This window comes from Dendrobates tinctorius, unplaced genomic scaffold (genome assembly GCF_039654945.1).
Source record: "Dendrobates tinctorius isolate UK_male_01 unplaced genomic scaffold, ASM3965494v1 ptg000130l, whole genome shotgun sequence".
NCBI classification, from domain to species: domain Eukaryota; kingdom Metazoa; phylum Chordata; class Amphibia; order Anura; family Dendrobatidae; genus Dendrobates; species Dendrobates tinctorius.
The window spans coordinates 461,045-483,821 of NW_027361798.1; the positions used below are offsets into that span (position 1 = coordinate 461,045).

Genomic DNA, 22,777 nt, shown 5'->3' on the forward strand with positions numbered 1-22,777 from the left:
GTCTTACCATCTGCACTCAGATACATTATCATCAGGTAGAGCATGCACATTCACATCATTAGCATTACATTACCCTCAGTATCAGATCGGGGAGGGGTGTCAGGGACATAACATGCAAACATCCTCCCCAAATCCCAACAAAATGTATGTAGGCTAGTTTTCGAATACCCCCACCTCCTTCACACCTCTCCTGGCACCCTAATCTATAAAAACCCTGGCCACCAGCAAGGCACAGCGGACGCCCCCAATCCCGGTGACAGTCAGAGTTTTTCCCGGAATAATCTTTTCAGGGGCCATCAGTTTAATTCGGATGAGGCTTTGTTCGGTCCCAGTGTCCTTGAGGCCTATAGCGACCTTATTCCTCACGGTGATGTTCTGCAAATTTTCACAGGCCTCCCAACTGCTCCACCCACAAAAAGAACTGCTACACTAGGCCCTGAGGCCTTGGCTGGGGGGCTCTTCTTCTGCTTCTCCAGACAAGTGGCGCTGAGATGTCCAGTCCGACTGCAGAAATAACATTTGCGGGAGTCAGATGTAGGTCTGGCATTGGCAAAGGGGGCAGGGCCTCCGGTGGGTCGACCGGCAGGGGTCCTGGGGTTGGTTGATGGCTTACACCCTTTCCAGCTGGTGGTGACTGTCTTCCGCACCTCCGGTTTACAGTTGGCCCCGTGTCGACAATTCTGCGCTGCTTTGTCCACATCTTTTGGCAAAGGGCAATAAGAGTGTCCTTGGAATGCTGCTCATATCAGGCCTCTCCCAGCGTAGCCATAATTGCCAGATCAAAGATAGGACAGAAAAACCAAGAGAAGGGGAGGGGGTAACTGCTACACACAGTATTGTCTCAGATCTAATAAACACCAAGTTCGATCTTCAAAACTTTTTGCGCAGGGTCCTCCAAAGAACCGTGCAAGTTTTTAGTGAGAGGAATGATTGCTCAAACCAGATCGCTAATGCTCTATGGTCCCACCTCTCTGCCTCTGCCACCAATTGTCACAAATACTTGACTATATAAAAATATATAACGTAATTAATTTTCTTGAGATGTATCACCCCACAACTTTTAGCTGGTTCTCCTGGCATCTGACTCCTCCCTAAGTGAGCGTCTGGAATTTATGCTTTTGCACAGAACCAAGGGACTCCTCCCTTGCTGACCTCACTTGGCGAGCTGTGTTATAGGACATATGCCCCTTTTGAAAAGTTATTAAAACTTATCTTTCCATATTTTTGGCTGAGGAGCTCACAGGGTGATGGTAGGGGCATTATATTTTTCCCTGCGAATCTATCTTTCTTTTGAGACCAAAAACGACATGCCTGCATGCTACTGGGGGGCAGAAACTGTTTTCTCGGTTTCTGATGGCAGCACCGGCTGCAAAACGCTGTCATGCGTAGCCTTAATTCTACTGATTCTGGAAATATATTTTTCCTGTCTCTATGATTATTGTATGGTATTAAATTTGGCCTGGAATGGACAAAGGAAATCTAAGAGCGGGGAAAAACGCATTTAACTGGCCAGGGGTAATAAAAGTGACCATACTGCTGAAGGGAGGGGGGAGAGTGAATAGTGTTTCTCCAAGCGTCGCTTAGTTACCTGCTGTGTACCTTGGATACCAGCGTGCTCGCGCTGAGAGCTGGTATCCAAGGTAAATATCGGGTAACTAAGCGCGCAAGGCACTTAGTTACCCGCTGTTTACCTTGGATACCAGCTCCCAGCGCGAGCACGCTGGTATCCAAAGTACAGAGCGGCTAACTAAGCGCCGTGCGTGCCTAGTTACCTGATATTTACCTTGGATACCAGCTCCCAGCGCCTGCTTACAGCGCTGGGAGCTCGCTGATCGTTGATCTCCTGCTGCCACATGCAGTGATGCGTGCTGGACAACGGGAGATCTACAATCAAAAAATGGCCCAGGACATTCGTGCACGATCAGCGATACCCAGCGGGGGGGGCCAGTCGATGATGCGTGTCACACACAGCGAGATCGCTGGCGAGATCGCTGATGCGTCAGAAAATCAGCGATCTCGCTATGTGTGACGGGCCCCTAAGGGTGAGGGTAACATAGTGTCTCAATACTTTATTGAACCAATAAAGCACAGGCGCAACCCCATGTCATATGCCGAAAAAGTTCTACGCTTCCAGGGCTGTCCAGTGGGTCCTGTAATCTCTCCTCCCTTCTTTTTTTGGTCCCATATTACATTTGGTAGCCACCATGCCTTGGTGAAAGAGGCTGCTTGTCCAAGGGTGGGACCAGTTCCAGGGTTGGCGGAGAACTGACCGGTGTCTGGACCCATAGAGCCTCCAAGCGTTAGCTCCAGCTAATGTCCAGTCTCCGACTACTCCATCAGGCCTCCCAGCCCTCACCTCTTTTTTCATTAGCGCCATTAACTGGTGCAACCGTCCACACCCAATCCTCTTCTCAGACAGTTGGCTAGGCGCCAGACCTCCCTTCGCCAACAAAAAAACTCCCACTCCATCTTTATTACTCCTGTCTCCGTTACTGTATCGCAGTGCACTCTCCTTGACTTCCAACCAGCAAATAGCGCTGCTTGGTGTTGTGTCACGACTCTGCCTCTTGCTGTGTGGGGTTTTCTTCAGCTCACCACCCCATTTCACTATATCAATCAATCAATCAATCAAATTTATTATCGCCAAGTACATATTACATATATACAAGGAATTCTTTGTGGCAAAGAGGCAACATAATATATAACAACAGATACAACAAGTAACATCTAACAAGACAGATACAGTATATAGTCTACACATGACGATTTAATTGTTGAGCAGAGAGTGGATAGAAGCTGTTCATATGGCGGTTGGTGCTGCATTTGGGGACTCTGAAGCGACGTCCTGAAGGGAGTAGTTGGAATGAGGAGTGTCCCGGGTGAGAGGGATCGGATGAAATTTTCAATGCTTGGGATCGAATACTCTTATCATAAAGATCCTGGATTTTAGGCAGGGGGGAACCTATAATTCTCTCTGCTGTTCTGAAAGTCCTTTGTAAGCGGAGTTTGTCATGCGCAGTGGCTCCCCCATACCAGACTATCAGAGAGGAACAAATCACAGATCTGATGACAGCATTAAAGAATAAGATCAGCAGATTCTTAGACAAACCATATCTTTTCAGCTGACGCAGGAAGAACATCCTCTGTTGTGCTTTTCTTATAACAGCATCCATGTTTTTCCCCCATTTAAGATCATGAGAGATGATAACACCAAGGAATTTGGTCTCTGTGACCCTAAGAACCACTTCGTCATGGAGGTAGATTGGAAGTATCTCATGTTGATCTTTCCTAAAATCCACAACCATCTCAGCAGTTTTTTTAGTGTTGAGTACAAGATTATTGGCTTTACACCAGTCACATATTCTTTCCACCTCACTCCAATACAAGTCTTCAGCATTTCCCCTGATGAGACCAATCAGTGTCATATCATCGGCAAATTTCAAGATTTTTACTGAGTCTGCTGAAGAGATGCAATCATTCGTATAGAGAGAAAACAGTAACGGGGACAAAACACACCCCTGAGGTGCCCCGATGTTTGTGACCAAGGTGTCTGAAGTGAATGGTCCAACTTTTACACTCTGTATCCTGGCTGTCAGGAAGTTATAAATCCACAAGCATAAGTTGAGAGGGACTCCAAGAGCTACCATTTTCTTATGAAGTAAATTCGGATCAGTGGTATTGAACGCTGAGCTAAAGTCCATGAAAAGAATCCGGACATATGAGTGCAGTTCATCTGTATGATCCAAAATGTACTTCAGTGCCAGATTGACAGTGTCGTTTGCCGAACGATTCTCCTTATAGGCAAACTGAAGCGGGTCCCAAAGCTTCTGCGTGAATTTTATCAGGTGGGACATCATAATTCTTTCGAAGACTTTCATAGCTACAGATGTGAGTGCTACTGGTCTATAGTCGTTCAACTCAGAGGATCCCACTTTCTTGGGAACAGGGATAATTGTGGAACTTTTCCAACACTGAGGTACAACGCACTCTTTCAGTGACACATTGTATATATTTGTCAGTATAGGGGCAAGCTGGGTAGCACATACTTTCAGACACATTGGAGATACACCATCAGGGCCAGGTGCCTTTTTGACCTTAAGTCCCTTCAGGATGCGTATCACCTCTGCCTCGGAGATCACTACTTGGGTGTTGCACAATGAATGATCTTTATATGAACAGACTGAGGAGCTTAGAGATGAATAGCCACTGTGTGTAGAGCTTGCCTCAAATCTGCAGTAGAATTCATTTAACTCTGCTGCCAGACTTCTGCTGGGGTTCACTATAGTGGGGTGGCTTTTATAATTGGTGACCTCTCTTAATCCTCTCCATGCAGATCTAGTATCTTTTGATGAGAACCTTTCCTCCAGAATCTTTGCATACTCGTGTTTGGCTAACTTGATCTCTTTAGATAGCGAGTTCCTAAGTTTCTTGAATTCAGTAATATCGCCTGCTTTATAAGCCTCCTCTTTTCTCTTACGGATCAACCTGACTTTATTTGTAAACCACGGCTTGTTGTTTCCCCGAATTTCCTCTGCCAATTTTCCTGAGTTACACCTTATGGGCTAGTCTTCCATGTTGTTTTACTGCAGTGGCCACTCCTCACTGTGGACTGGCACTTCCAGTCTCGATACTCCCTCTGGAAGGCATAACCTCTGAAGTGATGGACAATTCTTCCCGCCCTTTCGTTCCCTCTACGCCAATGATGTGCGGGATCTTCTTGTTCTTTTGCTCCACTAACCGCCATTGAAAGGTTCATGCTCAGTGCCATTTTAGAACGCGTAACAGTTGCAGTCCTCCATATATCTTGAGGCATCCCTGCATCACTTTTCTCTTCTGGCTGCAAGACTCGATCTTCTCGACTATGCCAAGTGTAACGTGGCATGAGGCATTAGCCGCAGGCAAGGTACTCGTCTCCTACACCCCGGCATATTACATGAACGTGACCAGTAACCATGGCTACTTATAGGTCCTTTAGGGCACCATTTCCACATACCACCCCTTGAAAATGGAAACGTGAAATGCTCGTTGAGGATGGGGATTCATGCACCTGATTATTTTGGTCTCCTGATCTCTTCTCTTCCACTTTTGGGTAAGATGTGGTGACTCTCTTATATAGATTTCCTTACTATAGGGGGCACTTGCATACATATTACTTGCGTTTTACCGACATATATCTGGATTATAGTGCTATCCCCTTGGTCTCTAAAAATCATCATCACCCCCTTGGTTAATGGTTTAGTGTTTTGTACCAGCACGTTTTAATATTCACTGTGGAGTCCTACATTTGTCTGTATGTCTTTTAAAACCAATACTCTCAGATATTTTTTTCTCCTGAATATACATTCAGTGCTTTGTGTGGTTTTTCTAGTGTGCTAGTGTGCTTTGGAGTGGTTTTTGTGACTTTGTGGCACCAATTGGTGTGTAGTCCCACAACTTGATATGCTACTAAGCTATGTATTGTTAACAATCTTCTTTCCCCTGTAGGGAACTATATTACCAGTCCTTATCATCTTTGCCTCTGATGCTGTGGAACTCCCTCCCGGGACACTCTCTTTGTGTTGCGTACTTTATCCTGTTCAGTCCCGTTACCTTTACGAGTTATAAGTTCTGGGCATACTGCTAGGCGTCCTGTCACGGGACTCGTCTTTGATCTAGCACGATATCCCTTTGGTCACTTCTCTTCCTCTTTCGGAATCTCGCTATCTCTTTGCTTGGTCTCCTCTCACATTAGGGACACCCACACATACAACGGCACTGCTCACATTAGACCTTAGCTCTGCTTTCTACTCACCCGGGTCCCTTCCTGAAGTTCTGACAGGAAACCGTCTCTGTCCTTGTCACACAACGCTTACATTATTAATGCAAGTTACAATTCACATTGCACATTATAACATTACACTTGTTTTTCAAAGGGGAAATGGAGGCTAAATGTTCATCTCCTTACAACTGCTCCTTATAATTATATAGCAAATAGGAAGAGTGTCTAAGTAGCCAAGGAAGCAACCCAGGACTCAAACTACGGAACCTGGGAGGGTTAAAAAACACTGCCACAGCTGCACCATTGAGATCCTTGAGCGTGAGCTACACCTCTTTGGGGACTGTATCTGTTACCTCGGATACTATTTTCTTGGGTGCAGTCAGTCACGATAATTAAGTGGCACAGAAAGGGGAAGTGGTTAAATCGACCTGAGATTGAGTTCAGTATAAGGAGATTTTTGTAGGGAATAAAGAAAAATAGTGATTATAAAAAAAATCAAGGTTTTGGCCACAAATATAATGTGATTTAGGATGTGTTAGGGAGCAAAGAAAAAGGTGTTGGGGGAAGTGTTGAGCCCCCAATTCTCCAGTTACCCTGAAGTAATGTGCATGTCACTATTCTTGTCCTGTCACTCACAATATCTGTCATGTTTCTTCAGTATTTTATGATTTTCTCTCTCGACCTTTATGGTTGAGCTGTGACATTCCCTCGCTAGTCAGTTAAAATCTAAACTGCTAAATGCATTCCCTGCCTCAGCTTTCATACAAGCTATGGTACCTCCAGATTTGCTTTGCTCTACAATGTGATGTGACAGCTGCGAGACATTATGGGGAAGCCTGACTGGCAATGACTGAGGTAATGTGACTCTTTCCTTGATGATGCAGTTTTCTGTAGTGTGGAAAGTGGGGACAGATTATGCAAAGCAATCATATTATATGGATTCACCGGGTTCAGAAAATTTCGACACAAATTTGATTTGCCTCAAGTCGGTTCTCTCACCTCTAATCCCCATATAGATATTGCATCAAAGAACCAACATATTCATGTTTCTTATGAATCCAAAGACTCAAACAAATATGATTAAGTGGAGTCCACCCACCTTCTGTATCTGACATAGCCTGCATGAGGTGCTTGGACTCTTCCAATACGGTTATCTCCATGGACTTCTTCCCCATTCCAAGATTCCTGAGATATTTAAGGGAGTAACGTCGGAGTGTGCGCCATCGTGATCCAACTATACCTAAGAACAAAAGAACTTGGTGGCATTGAGGGCTGCATATATAAGAATATTTGTGGTCTAACGCTTCAACTTTCTTCATGGGATAATTAGAAAATTGGATGAAAGCATATACAGCACTCCTGCATGTTGGTTATTCTCCAAAGACAAATAATAGAGATAACTTGGCACTTCTTTTATAGGATGCAACATCAGATCTTTATTCTGACAGCATAATATGATAGTAATCTGATAATTTGTGGATTGATATCACGATATACACTACCGTTCAAAAGTTTAGGGTCACTTAGAAATTTCCTTATTTTCAAAAGAAGTTTTTTTCCAATGAAGCTATCATTAAATGTATCCAAAATACACTCTATACATTGTTAATGTGGTAAATGACTATTCTAGCTGCAAAGGTCTGGCTTGTAATGCAATATCTTCATAGGTGTATAGAGGCCCATTTCCAACAACCATCACTCCAGTGTTCTTATGGTACTTTGTGTTTGCTAACTGTGTAAGAAGGCTAATGGATGGTTAGAATACCCTTGAAAACCCTTGAGCAAGTATGTTAGCACAGCTGAAAACAGTTTGGCTGATTAGAGAAGCTATAAACCTGACCTTTCTTTGAGCTAGTTGAGAATCTGGAGCATTACATTTGTTGGTTCCCTTAACCTATCAAAATGGTCAGAAAACAAAGAACTTTCATGTGAAACTCAACAGTCTATTCTTGTTCTTAGAAATGAAGGCTATTCCATGCGAGAAATTGCCAAGAAGCTGAAGATTTCCTACAATGGTTTGTAGTACTCCCTTCAGAGGAGAGCACAAACAGGCCTAACCAGTTGCTGCACAACTGAGCAACAAAACAAGTACATTAGAGTCTGTAGTTTCAGTAATTGACATCTCACAGGTCCTCAACTGGCAGCTTCATTAAATAGTACACACAAAACGTTAGTGTCAACGTCTACAGTGAAGAGGCGACTCCGGGATGCTGACCTTCAGGGCAGAGTGGCCAAGAAAAATCCATATCTGAGACTGGCTAACAAAAGTAAAAGATTAATATAAGAATAAGAACACCGACATTGGACAGAGGAAGATTGGAAAGAAGTGTTATGGACAGACGAATCCAAGTTTGAGGTGTTTGGATCACACTGAAGAACATTTGTGAGACGCAGAACAACTGAAAAGATGCTGGAAGAGTGCCTGACGCCATCTGTCAAGCATGGTGGAGGTAATGTGATGGTCTGGGGTTGCTTTGGTGCTGGTAAAGTGGGAGATTTGTACAAGGTAAAAGAGATTTGAATAAGGAAGGCTATCGCTCCATTTTGCAATGCCATGCCATACCCTGTGGACAGCGCTTGATTGGAGCCAATTTCATCCTACAACAGGACAATGACCCAAAGCACACCTCCAAATTATGCAAGAACTATTTAGGGAAGAAGCAGGCAGCTGGTATTCTATCTGTAATGGAGTGGCCAGCGCAGTCACCAGATCTCACCCCCATTGAGCTGTTGTGGGAGCAGCTTGACCGTATGGTGCGCAAAACGTGCCCATCAAGCTAAACCAACTTGTGGGAGGGGCTTCTGGAAGCATGGGGTGAAATTTCTCCAGATTACCCCAGCAAATTAACTGCTAGAATGTCAAAGGTCTGCAATGCTGGAATTGCTGCAAAGGAGCATTCTGTGCCGAAAGCAAAGTTTGAAGGAGAAAATTATTATTTCAAATAAAAATCTTTTTTTCAAACCTTGTCAATGTCTGGACTAGAGTTTAAATTCATTTGTCAACTCATGTGATTAATAAAAGTATGAGTTTTCATGGAAAACACAAAATTGTCTGGGAGACCCCAACTTTTGAACCGTACTGTAATTCTAAATTTACGTCTTACAAAAGGAGTGGCAAATTCTCTAAATAATTAGAAGATTGGTCCAGCCACAACTGAGGGTTACGGTAGTTCTCCCATTTATATTTTCTTATGTGGGTTAAGTTCTTTCAGATTCTAAACTTTATCATATACAGTAATAGACTTACTGGTCGTCCATAATATTGAACAAAACCTTTTAGGAATAGTAAGGTCTTCAATTAATTAAGAATCAAAAGAAAAATAGACCTCTAAGAATTAACTTTTATTGATATATTAAAAATCAAATTTTACTTAAAAAATGGTGCAGTGTAGAAGTATATGGACCAGCAAGGAATAAGCATGGTAACCTATAATATAAGGACTAGTCTCTCCCTAGAAGAGCCCTAAGAAATCGCCTTATCTGTCAGTGGAGGTTGGCACCCTGGTTGTTGACGTGGTGGCGCCCGTGCTCAATGGGAATTTGGGAATGTTTAGCTTGCAAAAGAGAAGACTGAGAGGAGACTTAATAAGTTTCTACAAATATCTCAAGGGCTGTCACATTGTAGAAGGATCATCTTTATTCTTATTTGCACAAGGAAACACTAGAAGCAATGGGATGAAACTGAATGGGAGGAGACACAGATTAGATATTAGAAAAAACTTTTTGTCAGTTAGAGTGATCAATGAGTGGAACAGGCTGCCACGAGTGGTGGCGACTTCTCCTTAAATAGAAGTCTTCAGAGGATGGACAGATATCTGTCTGGGATGATTTAGCGAATCCTGCTTTGAGCAGGGGGTTGGACCAGATGGACCAGGAGGTCCCTTCCAACTCTATGATTCTATGATTCTATGATTCAATGTCGGTAACCCTGAAGGTCCTAGTGCACCCTAAACATACTCAACACTGAAAATACACAAAAATCACACACATACTGTACATAGAAAATATTCTTACAAAGTACCCCTAATAATAGAGACCAAATAGTCTCATAGGAGGTGTAGTGCAGTGGGGTTGGTGCAGTGTGACATACTCAGGGACCACAGGAAAGTTCAAAGCAAATGTCTTTTTAATGTCCAAACAAAACTCAGAAAAGAAACAACACACGGAATCCTCCAGATCGCAATCCTAATCTGAGACCAGTTGCCGTGGATGACACCACCACCGTGTTAGGCTGAGGGGTGCCGGGCCTTTTGGCTATGCTTGGCTATGTGTTACCTCACACAGGCTGAGTTTTGCAGAGCCACCTGCTCTGCAAGTTGGAACTCCAAACTGTCACACCCAAACCCTTTGCTGCAGGGATTTTAAACTGGTATCTGTGGCCATGGGCCACTTGTAAAGCCCGGCCTGGAGGAAGTGGACCGCTCCACTACCATACTGTAGTCCGCTTCAAAAATAAAAGCCCATAACGGGTTTTCCTGAATGTTGCCTTGGCCAAATAGCTTAACCAGGTTCACACTTACTTTTATTTTGCCTTGAGACTCACAGGCATCCTGCTGTGACCACAAGGCAGTCCAGCGGATCTAATAGGACTCTGTCCGCATCCTGGGGGATACATATCGACCCTTACATATAATCCTACCCCCACTGCCTCACATATCACCACCACTCTGTTCAAACTTGTGGGGTTGAACACTTGTCATCATACAGGCGGACCGTGACAAAGCATCCGCATTTCCCTGTGATTTCCCCGCCCAATGTTCAAAGGTGAAATTAAAATTCTGCAGGGAAAGAAATAATCTGGTGACCCGAGCATTCCTCATCCATACCAAAGGTGAATGATTTGTCACCAAGCGAAATGGTCGACCAAGTAAATAATAGCATTGGGACTCCAAGGCCCACTTAATGGCGAAGCACTCTTTCTCCACTATGCTATAAATTTTCTCTGCCGAGGTGAGTTTCCTATTTAGGTAGGTGACCCAATGTTCCTCCCCGTTCACCTCCTGTGACAGGACTGCTCCTAGGCCCATGTTAGAGGCATCTGTCTGTACGATGAAGCATTTCTGGAAGTTGGGGCTAATGAGGGCGGGCTGTCCGCACAGCGCCACCTTCATGGATTGGGACGCTTCCATCTGGGGGCTCCACCGAACCATGTCTGGCTTCTTTCCCTTGAGGAGATCAGTTAGGGGTGCTGTTCTCCCCGAAAAAATTAGGTATACACCTCCGGTAATACAGTTGTTGCCAAAAGTATTGACACCCCTGCAATTTTGTCAGATAATACTCAGTTTCTTCCTGAAAATGATTGCAAACACAAATTCTTTGGTGTTATTATCTTCATTTAATTTGTCTTAAATGAAAAAACACAAAAGAGAATGAAGCAAAAAGCAAAACATTGATCATTTCACACAAAACTCCAAAAATGGGCCAGACAAAAGTATTGGCACCCTCAGCCTAATACTTGGTTGCACAACCTTTAGCCAAAAATAACTGCGACCAACCACTTACGGTAACCATCAATGAGTTTCTTACAATGCTCTGCTGGAATTTTAGACCATTCTTCTTTGGCAAACTGCTCCTGGTCCCTGATATTAGAAGGGTGCCTTCTCCAAACTGCCATTTTTAGATCTCTCCACAGGTGTTCTATGGGATTCAGGTCTGGACTCATTGCTGGCCACCTTAGAAGTCTCCAGTGCTTTCTCTCAAAACATTTTCTAGTGCTTTTTGAAGTGTGTTTTGGGTCATTGTCCTGCTGGAAGACCCATGACCTCTGAGGGAGACCCAGCTTTCTCACACTGGGCCCTACATTATGCTGCAAAATTTGTTGGTAGTCTTCAGACTTCATAATGCGATGCACACGATCAAGCAGTTCAGTTCCAGAGGCAGCAAAGCAACTCCAAAACATCAGGGAACCTCCGCCATGTTTGACTGCAGGGACCGTGTTCTTTTCTTTAAATGCCTCTTTTTTTCTCCTGTAAACTCTATGTTGATGCCTTTGCCCAAAAAGCTCTACTTTTGTCTCATCTGACCAGAGAACATTCTTCCAAAACTTATTAGGCTTTTTCAGGTACGTTTTGGCAAACTCCAGCCTGGCTTTTTTATGTCTCGGGGTAAGAAGTGGGGTCTTCCTGGGTCTCCTACCATACAGTCCCTTTTCATTCAGACGCTGACGTATAGTAAGGGTTGACACTGTTGTACCCTCGGACTGCAGGGCAGCTTGAACTTGTTTGGATGTTAGTCGAGGTTCTTTATCCAACATCCGCACAATCTTGCGTTGAAATCTCTTATCAATTTTTATTTTCCGTCCACATCTAGGTAGGTTAGCCACAGTGCCATGGGCTTTAAACTTCTTGATGACACTGCGCACAGTAGACACAGGAACATTCAGGTCTTTGGAGATGGACTTGTAGCCTTGAGATTGCTCATGCTTCCTCACAATTTGGTTTCTCAAGTCCTCAGACAGTTCTTTGGTCTTCTTTCTTTTCTCCATGCTCAATGTGGTACACACAAGGACACAAGACAGAGGTTGAGTCAACTTTAATCCATGTCAATTGGCTGCAAGTGTGATTTAGTTATTGCCAACACCTGTTAGGTGCCACAGGTAAGTTACAGGTGCTGTTAATTACACAAATTAGAGAAGCATCACATGATTTTTCGAACAATGCCAATACTTTTGTCCACTCTCTTTTTTATGTTTGGTGTGGAATTATATCCAATTTGGCTTTAGGACAATTCTTTTTGTGTTTTTTCATTTAAGACAAATTAAATGAAGATAATAATACCAAAGAATTTGTGTTTGCAATCATTTTCAGGAAGAAATTGAGTATTATCTGACAAAATTGCAGGGGTGTCAATACTTTTGGCCACAACTAATAATAATAATAATAATAATAATTTTTATTTATATAGCGCCAACATATTCCGCAGCACTTTACAATTAAGCGGGGACATGTACAGACAATAAATTCAATACAAGTTAAGACAATTCAAACAATGACATTAGGAGTGAGGTCCCTGCTCGCAAGCTTACAATCTACAAGGAAATGGGGGGACACAGTAGGTGAGAAATGCTTGTTAATTCAGGTCTGGCAATTATAATAGGGATTTTCATATAAAGCTGCATGATCCGGTCATCAGCCCGTGTGTTTAAGTGCAATAGACAAGTATCAAGTGCAGTTATCATGTGCATGAAGGGTGTGGAGACAGATGAATAGTAGGGTGCAGATTCAGAATAATATTTGGAAGGAGGGAACAGGGCAAAGTTAGCTTGCTGAGTAGTTGATGTGATAGGCTTCTTTGAAGAGATGGGTTTTCAAAGCGCGCTTGAATAGGTCAGGGCTAGGTATCAGTCTGATCGTCTGGGGAAGTGCATTCCAGAGAGCTGGAGCAGCACGAGAGAAGTCTTGGAGACGGAGGTGCGAGGTTCGGATTACGGGGGATGTTAGTCTTAGGTCATTTGTAGAACGGAGGGCACGTGTAGGGCGATAGACAGAGATGAGAGAGGAGATATAAGGCGGTGCAGAACAGTGGAGAGCTTTGTGGGTGAGAGAGATGAGTTTATACTGGACCCTGTAGCGAATAGGTAGCCAGTGTAATGACTGGCACAAGATGGAGGCATCGGTGAAGCGGCTGGACAGAAATATGACCCTGGCTGCCGCATTCAAGATGGATTGGAGAGGAGAAAGTTTGGTAAGAGGGAGACCGATCAGAAGAGAGTTGCAGTAGTCCAGACGAGAATGAATAAGAGCGACAGTAAGAGTCTTAGCAGTTTCAAAGGTGAGAAAAGGTCGGATTCTGGAGATGTTTTTAAGATGCAGGTGACAAGAGCGACTGAGTGATCGGATGTACGGAGTAAAGGAAAGTTCAGTGTCGAATATGACCCCAAGACAGCGGGCATGCTGCTTGGGAGTTATGGTTGAACCCTCCAGGGTTATTTCGATGTTAGGTAGAGTGAGGTTAGTAGAGGGGAGAAACACAAGAAGTTCAGTTTTGGAGAGATTTAGTTTCAGATAGAGGGAGGACATGATGCTAGAGACAGCAGACAGACAATCCTTGGTATTTTGAATTAGGGTAGGGGTGATGTCAGGGGAAGAAGTGTATAATTGTGTGTCATCAGCATAGAGATGATACTGGAAACCAAATCTGCTGATCGTTTGTCCAATAGGGGCAGTGTATAAAGAGAATAGGAGGGGGCCTAGGACTGAGCCCTGCGGGACCCCGATAGTAAGGGGACGAGAAGAGGAAGAGGAGCCGGAAAAAGATACAGTGAAGGAGCGGTCAGAGAGGTAGGAGGAGAACCAGGAGAGGGCTGTGTCCTTGAGGCCTATAGAGCGGAGCATAGTGAGGAGGAGCTGGTGATCCACAGTGTCAAATGCGGCAGAGAGATCCAGGAGAATCAGCAGGGAGCAATGACCTTTCGATTTAGCTGTTATTAAATCATTAGAGACTTTAGTGAGGGCAGTTTCAGTAGAGTGTAAAGAGCGGAAACCAGATTGTAAGGGGTCGAGAAGAGAGTTATCCGAGAGATAGCGGATTAGACGGGAGTGGACCAGGCGTTCCAGGAGTTTAGAGATGAAGGGAAGGTTAGAGACAGGTCTGTAGTTAGCAGTGCAGTTCTGGTCCAGGGATGGCTTTTTAAGTAAAGGGGTTATGATGGCATGTTTAAATGAGGAGGGAAATATACCTGAAGAAAGAGAGAGGTTAAATATTTTAGTCAGGTGACTGGTGACCACTGGTGAGAGAGACTGCAGGAGCTGTGAAGGAATAGGGTCACTGTTGCAGGTTGTAGGCCGAGCAGAAGCGAGGAGCTTGGAAACTTCTTCTTCTGAAACAGGCTCAAAGATGTCTAGTGAGCTTGAGGTGCGGCAGGGAAGGGGATCCAGGCACTGAGGAGATAGGGCTGAGATATCCTGATGGATGTGGTTGATTTTTTCTAGGAAATAAGTGGCCAGATCCTCACCGCTGAGGTTGGTGATGGGGGCCTGTACTTTAGGTTTCAGGAGGGAGTTTAAGGTTTCAAAAAGTCGCCTTGGGTTGTTGGATAGTGAGGTGATGAGGGTGGTGAAGTAGGATTGTTTGGCCAGATGAAGGGCAGAGTTATAGGTTTTGAGCATGAACTTATAGTGGATGAAGTCTTCTGCTAAGAGAGATTTTCTCCACTGCCGCTCTGCACATGATGATTCTGAGAAACGCTCTCACCTGTTTGGTGGTAACAGGTTGGGGCCAGTTCTGAATAGCATCAATTTTATTTATTTGGGGTTTGATAACTCCATGGCCGATCACGTATCCCAAGTACCGGGCTTACTCGAGCCCTACCCCACATTCCTTGGGATTTGCCGCCAAGCCCGTGGCTTTGAGCAGGGGGTTGGACCAGATGGCCCAGGAGGTCCCTTCCAACTCTACCATTCTATGATTCTACTACGACTTGCACCTGGAACAAGTGGGTATGCCAGTCAGTACTAAAGATGATGGTGTAATCCAAGTACCCTAATGCATACTTCCGATGGGGTTCCAGCATGGGGAACGCCTGTCTGCTGGGGTTCCAGCACTATGTCCATCAACCTCTGGAACGTGGCTGCGGCCCCATGTAGTTCAAAGGGCAGGACGACATAGTGGTACAGACCCTCCGATGTTATGAATGCAGTCTTTTTCTTTGCCGACCCCTTAAGTGGCACCTGCCAATATCCTGTGGTCAGATCGAGCGTAGTAAAGTACTGGGCCTGACCCAGTCTCTCTATTAGCTCATCTATCCGGGGCATTGGGTAAAGGTCGAACTTCGACACCTCGTTTAATTTAAGGAATTAATTACAGAACTGTAATGATCCATCCGGCTTCGGGATTAGCACAATCGGGCTAGCCCAGTCACTCTGGGATTCCTCAATTTCTCCCAGTTGGAGCATTTGTCTTACCTCACTCGCGATGGCTTGTCTACGGGCCTCGTGCACATGGAACTGTTTCATTCGTACCCTTACGTGAGGCTTGGTGACAATGTCATGCTGGATGACAGAGGTACAACCGGGTAGTCTCGAGAATACAACCATATTCTCTTCTACCAATTTCCACACCTCTCGCAGTTGCTGTTTCGACAGGGTGTCTCCTATCTTTACATCTCCCTTGGCCTCCGTCTGGGCCAATATCGGAGGGTTTCTAGATGACACGTCGGGAGTCACCTTCGAAAGCATACACTCCCGGTCCTCCCACACTTTCAACAGATTAACGTTATACAACTGTTCAGGTTTCCTTTTCTTGGCCTGGTAAACTCAGTAGTTTACTTCTCCCACTGTTTCCCGAACTTCATACGGCCCTTGCCACTTGGCCATAAGCTTGCTTTCAGTTGTGGGCACCAAAACCAACACCCGATCTCCCGCTTCAAAGAAGCAGACCATGGGCTTTTTATTATATACTCGGTGCTGCGCTGCCTGAGCATCCACCAAATGCCCCTTTACTATAGGCATGACCGCTGCAATTCAGTCCTGCATATTGGCCACGTGCTCAATGACACTCTTATGTGTAGGTTCTTGATCCCACGTCTCTTTGGCTACATCCAGCAGACCCCGGGGAAGCTTGCCATACAGTAGCTCAAAGGGTGAAAATCCCGTGGAAGTCTGTGGTACCTTGCGAATGACGAACATCAAGTATGGTAACTAACAACATATCCGAGGTGTACCGAAGCAGGATGTCTTCTGGGTACCAGGTGGCGTAGTCTACATCCACTAATATGTGTTGGTGGCTCCGGATGGGCGGACATGTATCACAGTACCTCTGGACCTCCGCGTAGACCCCAGGCCAAAACAAAAACACTGCATTATGCGCTCCTGTGTCATTTTGGCCCCTAAGTGTCCTCCCAGCATGTGAGTGTGAGCAGTGAGTATTCATTGCTCTTCAGTAGCCTGCAGTGTCAGCCTCCTTCCTGCTGCTACCAGCGGTCACATGTGCCGCTATTTAAGAAAAATGAATATTCAGAATATCATTTCTCTTAAGTAGCGGCACACGTGACAGCTGGCAGCAGCAGGAAGGTTCTGGCTGACACTGCACTACTGAAGAGCAATGAATACTCACTGCTCTCTGCGATAAACAGTCCCGGTGAGTATTCTGGCAGCTGTGCTCTGCTTGTGAGCAGAGCATGACGTCCCTGCCATGGGCTGCTTACAAGCATTAGGCAGTTGCTGGCACCGGAGCAGGACACTGCGAGTGAGCAGAGGAAGGTAAGTATAATGATTTGTTTTTTAAAATCTTTTCTGATGGGACCATGCATGTCAGGATGGGGGTGGGGCCAATCATCACAGAATAAGGATGAGACCATGAATACAAGGACTGGGATGGGGCCCATCACACCAGAATAAGGATGGGCCCATGCATACCAAGACCGTGATGGGGCCAATCATACCAGGATCAGGATGGGACCATGCATACCAGGACCAGGATGGGGCCAATCATCCCAGGATAAGGATGGGACCATACATACCAGGACCAAGATGGGGCCAGTCATACCAGGATAAAGATGGGACCATGCATACCAGGACTGTGTTGGGGCCCATCATACCAGGATAAGGATGAGACCATGCATAACAGGACCGGGATGGGGCCAGTCATACCAGGATAAGGATGGGACCATGCATACCAGGACTGAGATGGGGAAAATCATACCAGGCTAAGGATGGGGCCATGCATGCCAGGACTGGGATGGAGCCAATCATACCAGGATAAGGATGGGCCCAGGCATACCAGGACTGTGATGGGGCCAATCATACCAGGATAAGGATGAGACCATGCATACCAGGACCAGGATGGGGCCAATCATCCCAGGATAAGGATGGGACCATACATACCAGGACCAAGATGGGGCCAGTCGTACCAAGATAAAGATGGGACCATGCATACCAGGACTGTGTTGGGGCCCATCATAACAGGATAAGAATGAGACCATGCATACCAGGACCGGGATGGGGCCAGTCATACCAGGATAAGGATGGGACCATGCATACCAGGACTGAGATGGGGAAAATCATACCTGGCTAAGGATGGGGCCATGCATGCCAGGACTGGGATGGGGCCAATCATACCAGGATAAGGATGTAAGGATGGGACCATGCATACCAGGACTGAGATGGAGCCATTCATACCAGGATAAGGATCGGGCCATGCATACCAGGACTGGGATGGGGCCAATCATAGCAGGATAAGGATGGGGCCATGCATACCAGGATTGGGATGAGGATGATCATTCCTGCCAGGATAAGGATTTGGGGACCATTCCTAGTGGGATAGGGATGAGGGGGCCATGCATACCAGACAAGGGATGAGGAGGCATGCATACCAGGTTGGAGATGAGGGCCATTTATCTCAGGATAGTTATAAGGGGGAATACATACCAGGATAGGGATGAGGTAGCCATGCATACCAGGATAGGTATGAGAGGCCATGTGTATCAGGATGGGGATGAGGGGACCATATTTACCAGGATAGGGGATATTAAGTACATAACTGACCACATTTTTTTATTCAGTTTTTTTCCCCTAATTTCCTCCTCTAAAACCTAGGTGCATCTTATGGTCCGGTGCGTCTTATAGTCTGAAAGATACAGTATGTTACTATAATAAAGCGTCAGTATTAAGAGAATGTTATTCTGTCACCTTGGTGTACAGTGTCATTCTCAAACACTTAGCCTAATTGGGAATGGACGCAGCACACATGGGGATAGATTTATCCAAACAAATTTCTATTACAACTGGCGCCCAACTTGGGGCTAGACAAAACACAAGGGGATCCTGCTAACTGGAGAGACGGGGTGTTGTCCGCGGTCTTGGCTCACTGGACAGAGACTGTACAGCTCCATTGTAAGGTATGAAAATTCTGTTATCTTGCCTGAATGTCCCCTATGCTCAGCCCGGGTTTAAACCTCTTGCTGATGAGGTGTGGTCACTACTGCATTCCCATGCAGTGTAAAAAGTCCATGCCCTGAACCAAACCCTGGGATATAAGCCAAAGTGTCTGCTGCATGCTGTGTTTAATGTGTTTATGTTCATGTAGATCCTGGAGATAGTCAGAACACTGTGATTGATTGCTTGTGGTTGCTGGGAAACAGACACATGAAGCCATCTCTGATAAGTAATTACATATTCCCATGCATGGAGGGATGCGATTTCTCAGGCACCAGGATGGTAATAACTTAGAAGGATATCACAGATTCTCGTAGCCGGTGATCCAGGTGGGACCCCATACACGAAGGGTGAATACTGCTAGGCATCTGAGTGCCTTGTGAAATTGTCGCAGAATAATAAAGAGGGCTTCAATCTCCTGGATGTCTGCTTATGTTGTCCTGTAAATTGCTGTCTCTTTGAATATAGAGTTGTAGCAGAAAGCATTTTGCACATTTCCCTAGTTGTTAGCAGGGAAACATCCCCTAGTAAGTCACACTGTCACATCTGCCCACTGCTCTGTTTCCTGTTTGTACTCTGAGATAAGTTTAGCTGCACCATGGAAAACTTTTAGGATCTGAGCTGTATCTGTTACTGTACTGTGTGATACGTGATTTTAGGGAAGTGAGTGTGTGCGGGTGTGCGTGTGTCTGAGCACTGATAAAGTGTTAAAAGCTGTATCAACACCCTGAAGTTTTGGAATGGGGAATAAACTGGGAAAACAGTCCCCAGAGTGTCTCCTACTCTCCAATACGAAAACTGCTCCCCATATAGTAGCTGAGCTATTTGTGAAGTAGTTAGAAAGTACAGATAGTTGATGAAAGTGTGCGAAATTCACAAAAGTGCAGACTTCAAGCTGCGGAGTGGTATGATGTATTAACCCTTTAGTGACGCGCCAATTTGCAGCTTAATGACCAGGCCAATTTTTACAATTCTGACCACTGTCACTTTATGAGGTTATAACTCTGGAACGCTTTAACAGATCCTGCTGATTCTGTGATTGTTTATTCGTGACATATTTTACTTCATGTTAGTGGTAAAGTGTCTTCGATATGACTTGCGTTTATTTATGAAAAAACGGAAATATGGCGAAAAATTTTAAAATTTTGCAATTTTCAAAATTTTAATTTTTATGCCCTTAAATCAGAGAGATATGTCACAAAAAATACTTAATAAATAACATGTCCCATATGTCTGCTTCACAGCAGCACAATTTTGGAACCAAATTTTTTTTGTTAGGAAATTATAAGGGTTAAAAGTTGACCAGCGATTTCTCATTTTTACAACAAAATTTACAAAACCATTTTTTTTAGGGACCACATCACATTTGAAACAATCACTTTGAGAGGTCAATATGACAGAAAATACCCAAACGTGACACCATTCTAAAAACTGCACTCCTCAAGGTGCTCATAACCACATTCAAAAAGTTTATTAACCCTTTACGTGCTTCACAGGAACTGAAACAATGTGGAAGGAAAAAATTAATATTTAACTTTTTTTTTACAAACCATTTACTTCAGAAAGAGAAAATGAACCACAAAATTTGTTGTGCAATTTTTCTTGAATACGCCGATACCCCATATGTGGGGGTAAACCACTCTTTGGGTGCACGGCAGGGCTTGGAACCGAAGGAGAGCCGTTTGACTTTTTCAATGCAGAATTGGCTGGAATTGAGATCGGACGCCATGTTTGCTTTTGGAGAGCCCCTGATGTACCCAAACAGTGGAAACCACAAACAAGTGACAACATTTTGGAAACTAGACCCCCCCAAGGAGCTTATAAAGATGTGTGGTGAGCACTTTGAACCCTCAAGTGCTTCACAGAAATTTATAACGCAGAACCGTGAAAATAAAAAATCATTTTTTTTCCTCAAAAATGATTTTTTAGCCCACTATTTTTTATTTTCCCAAGAGTAACAGGAGAAATTGGAAAACAAAAATTGTTGTGCAATTTGTCCTGAGTACGCTAATATCCTTAATATGGGGGGAACCACTGTTTGGGTGCATGGGAGAACTCGGAAGGGAAGGAGCGCCATTTTGGAATGCAGACTTTGATGGAATGTTCTGCGGGCATCATGTTGCGTTTGCAGAGCCCCTGATGTGCCTAAACAGTAGAAACCCCCAGAAGTGACCCATTTTGGAAAATAGACCCCCCTAAGGAGCTTATCTAGATGTGTGGTGAGCACTTTGAACCCCCAAGTGCTTCACAAAAGTTTATAACGCAGAGCCGTGAAAATAAAAAATCATTTTTCTTCCACAAAAATGATTTTTTAGCACCCAATTTTTTTATTTTCTCAAGGGTAACAGGAGACATTAGACCCCCAAAGTTGGTGTGCAATTTGTCCTGAGTTCGCTGATGCCCTATATGTTGGGGTAAACCACTGTTTGGGCACACTTCTGGGCTCGGAAGGGAGGTGTCATGGTCCAGTCCGGAGTTTATTTTCTGCTGTCTTCACTCTGGACTGGTCATGCGGGGGTTAAGCTCCTCAGCCTTGTTCTGGAGCTAGCTGGGCTATTTCAGTCTCTCACAGCCTGCTGACCAATGTTAGTGATAGCTCAAGCTTCCAGTTTAGAGCCTCTGACTCTTGTACCTTGGTGATCCTCCTGCCTCTGACTAGTATCCATATGTATGACCCGGACTGATCTCTGACCCCGTCTCTTGGTATTCGTAGGAGACGGTTCCTCTCTGGCATTTGACCGACCATGTATTTCGCCTCACGTTTCTGGACCCTGTCCTCATGTTTTGGCTTTCTGACCCTTGGCTTGGTATTTTGACTACGTGTATTGCTGCTCCTTCTGGTACGTCTGCTCCTGCTAGTTTCTGACTCGGTTCGTCTGACCATTCTCTCTCGTTACCTGTCACACCTGTGCTATTGCTCAGTGTTTGCTACTCTTAGTGTGTAACCTCTCTTCCCTCACCAGCTCCCCCTGGTGGAGGTTTCACTACAGGAGGGAGCACCATTTGATTTTTTGAACGCAAAAGTGGCTGGAATCAATGGTGGTGCCATGTCGCGTTTGGAGACCACTTGATGTGCCTAAATAGTGGAAACACCTCAATTCTAACTCCAACCCTAACCCCAACACACCCCTAATCCCAACCCTAACCCTAATCCCAACCCTAATCCTAATCCCTAATCCTATCCCTAAGCCCAACTGTTATGATTGGGTCACCGAGGAGGAAAGCAAGACCAAGCTAAGCCACAGAAAACCAGATAGGTTGGTAACTAAGCGGATTGCAGACCCCTGATCCTATCCACACAACTAGTAGTAGCCGTGGAGCATACCTACGATGATTCTAGATGCCTCGACACAGCCGGAAAACTAAATAAGCCTAAAGCAAGAAACGGGAAATCTAAACTGCCCCAGAGCAGACCCCAAAGGAATAGATAGCCCCCAAACATATATTGTCGGTGAGGCAAGATGAAAACACAATCGCAGGTAGGAAAATAGGCTGAGTAAACTATAGGGCCCACACTAACTAGACAGGACAGGAAAGGAAAGACACTGCAATCACGCAAAAAACCCTGCAAAAAATGTTCAACACGTCTGATAGAAAAATACTGAAGTCACTAGACTTCGCCCACTATATAAGCACTCTGGCATATTCTGAAAGCAGAGCAAAAAGAGGCCAATCTAATAAGGAACAAAAAACAACCTGCAGTAACATAAGGATGGAAATTCAGCACAGCCCCAGCCGGGGCTGGCTGACCACGCAAAACTGAATAGAAAAAAACAAATCAAATGTGAACAATAGCAAAGAACTCTTAGCTTGAGCATGAAGGGACTGAACTGGAAGCTAAGACCTCAGGAGGCAGGAAAAAATCCCCAGCAGGGATAGAGGGAGTCGGCTGTCTTAAATCCAATCAAAAACTCCAAATGTCCAATCGTCCTCCTCATTATCAGGTGGCAGTCCTCTGTTAATTAGATCAGCTCCATTACCTCCTGTAACCACCAGAGGGAGCCCGGAAAGTGAACTGGCGACCCCTCTGTCAATACAACCAGCTCCAGTACCTTCACTAGTAACCAGAGGTAGGCCAGAAAGTGAATTCACAACAGTACCCCGCCCTTGAGGAGGGGTCACCGAACCCTCATCCACGCCACCAGGC

At 44.9% G+C, this 22,777-nt stretch overlaps 1 protein-coding gene across 2 annotated transcripts in view; it reads right to left on the bottom strand.

Annotated features, from left to right (window-relative positions):
• Positions 1-22,777, bottom strand: part of LOC141047907 (cytochrome P450 2C7-like) — a 217,590-nt gene that overhangs the window by 128,287 nt on the left and 66,526 nt on the right. For both annotated transcript variants that reach the window (XM_073543226.1, XM_073543227.1), the window contains one exon: positions 6,858-6,998. In XM_073543226.1, coding sequence (XP_073399327.1) covers positions 6,858-6,998 — 141 coding nt within the window. The remainder of the gene's footprint in view (positions 1-6,857; positions 6,999-22,777) is intronic.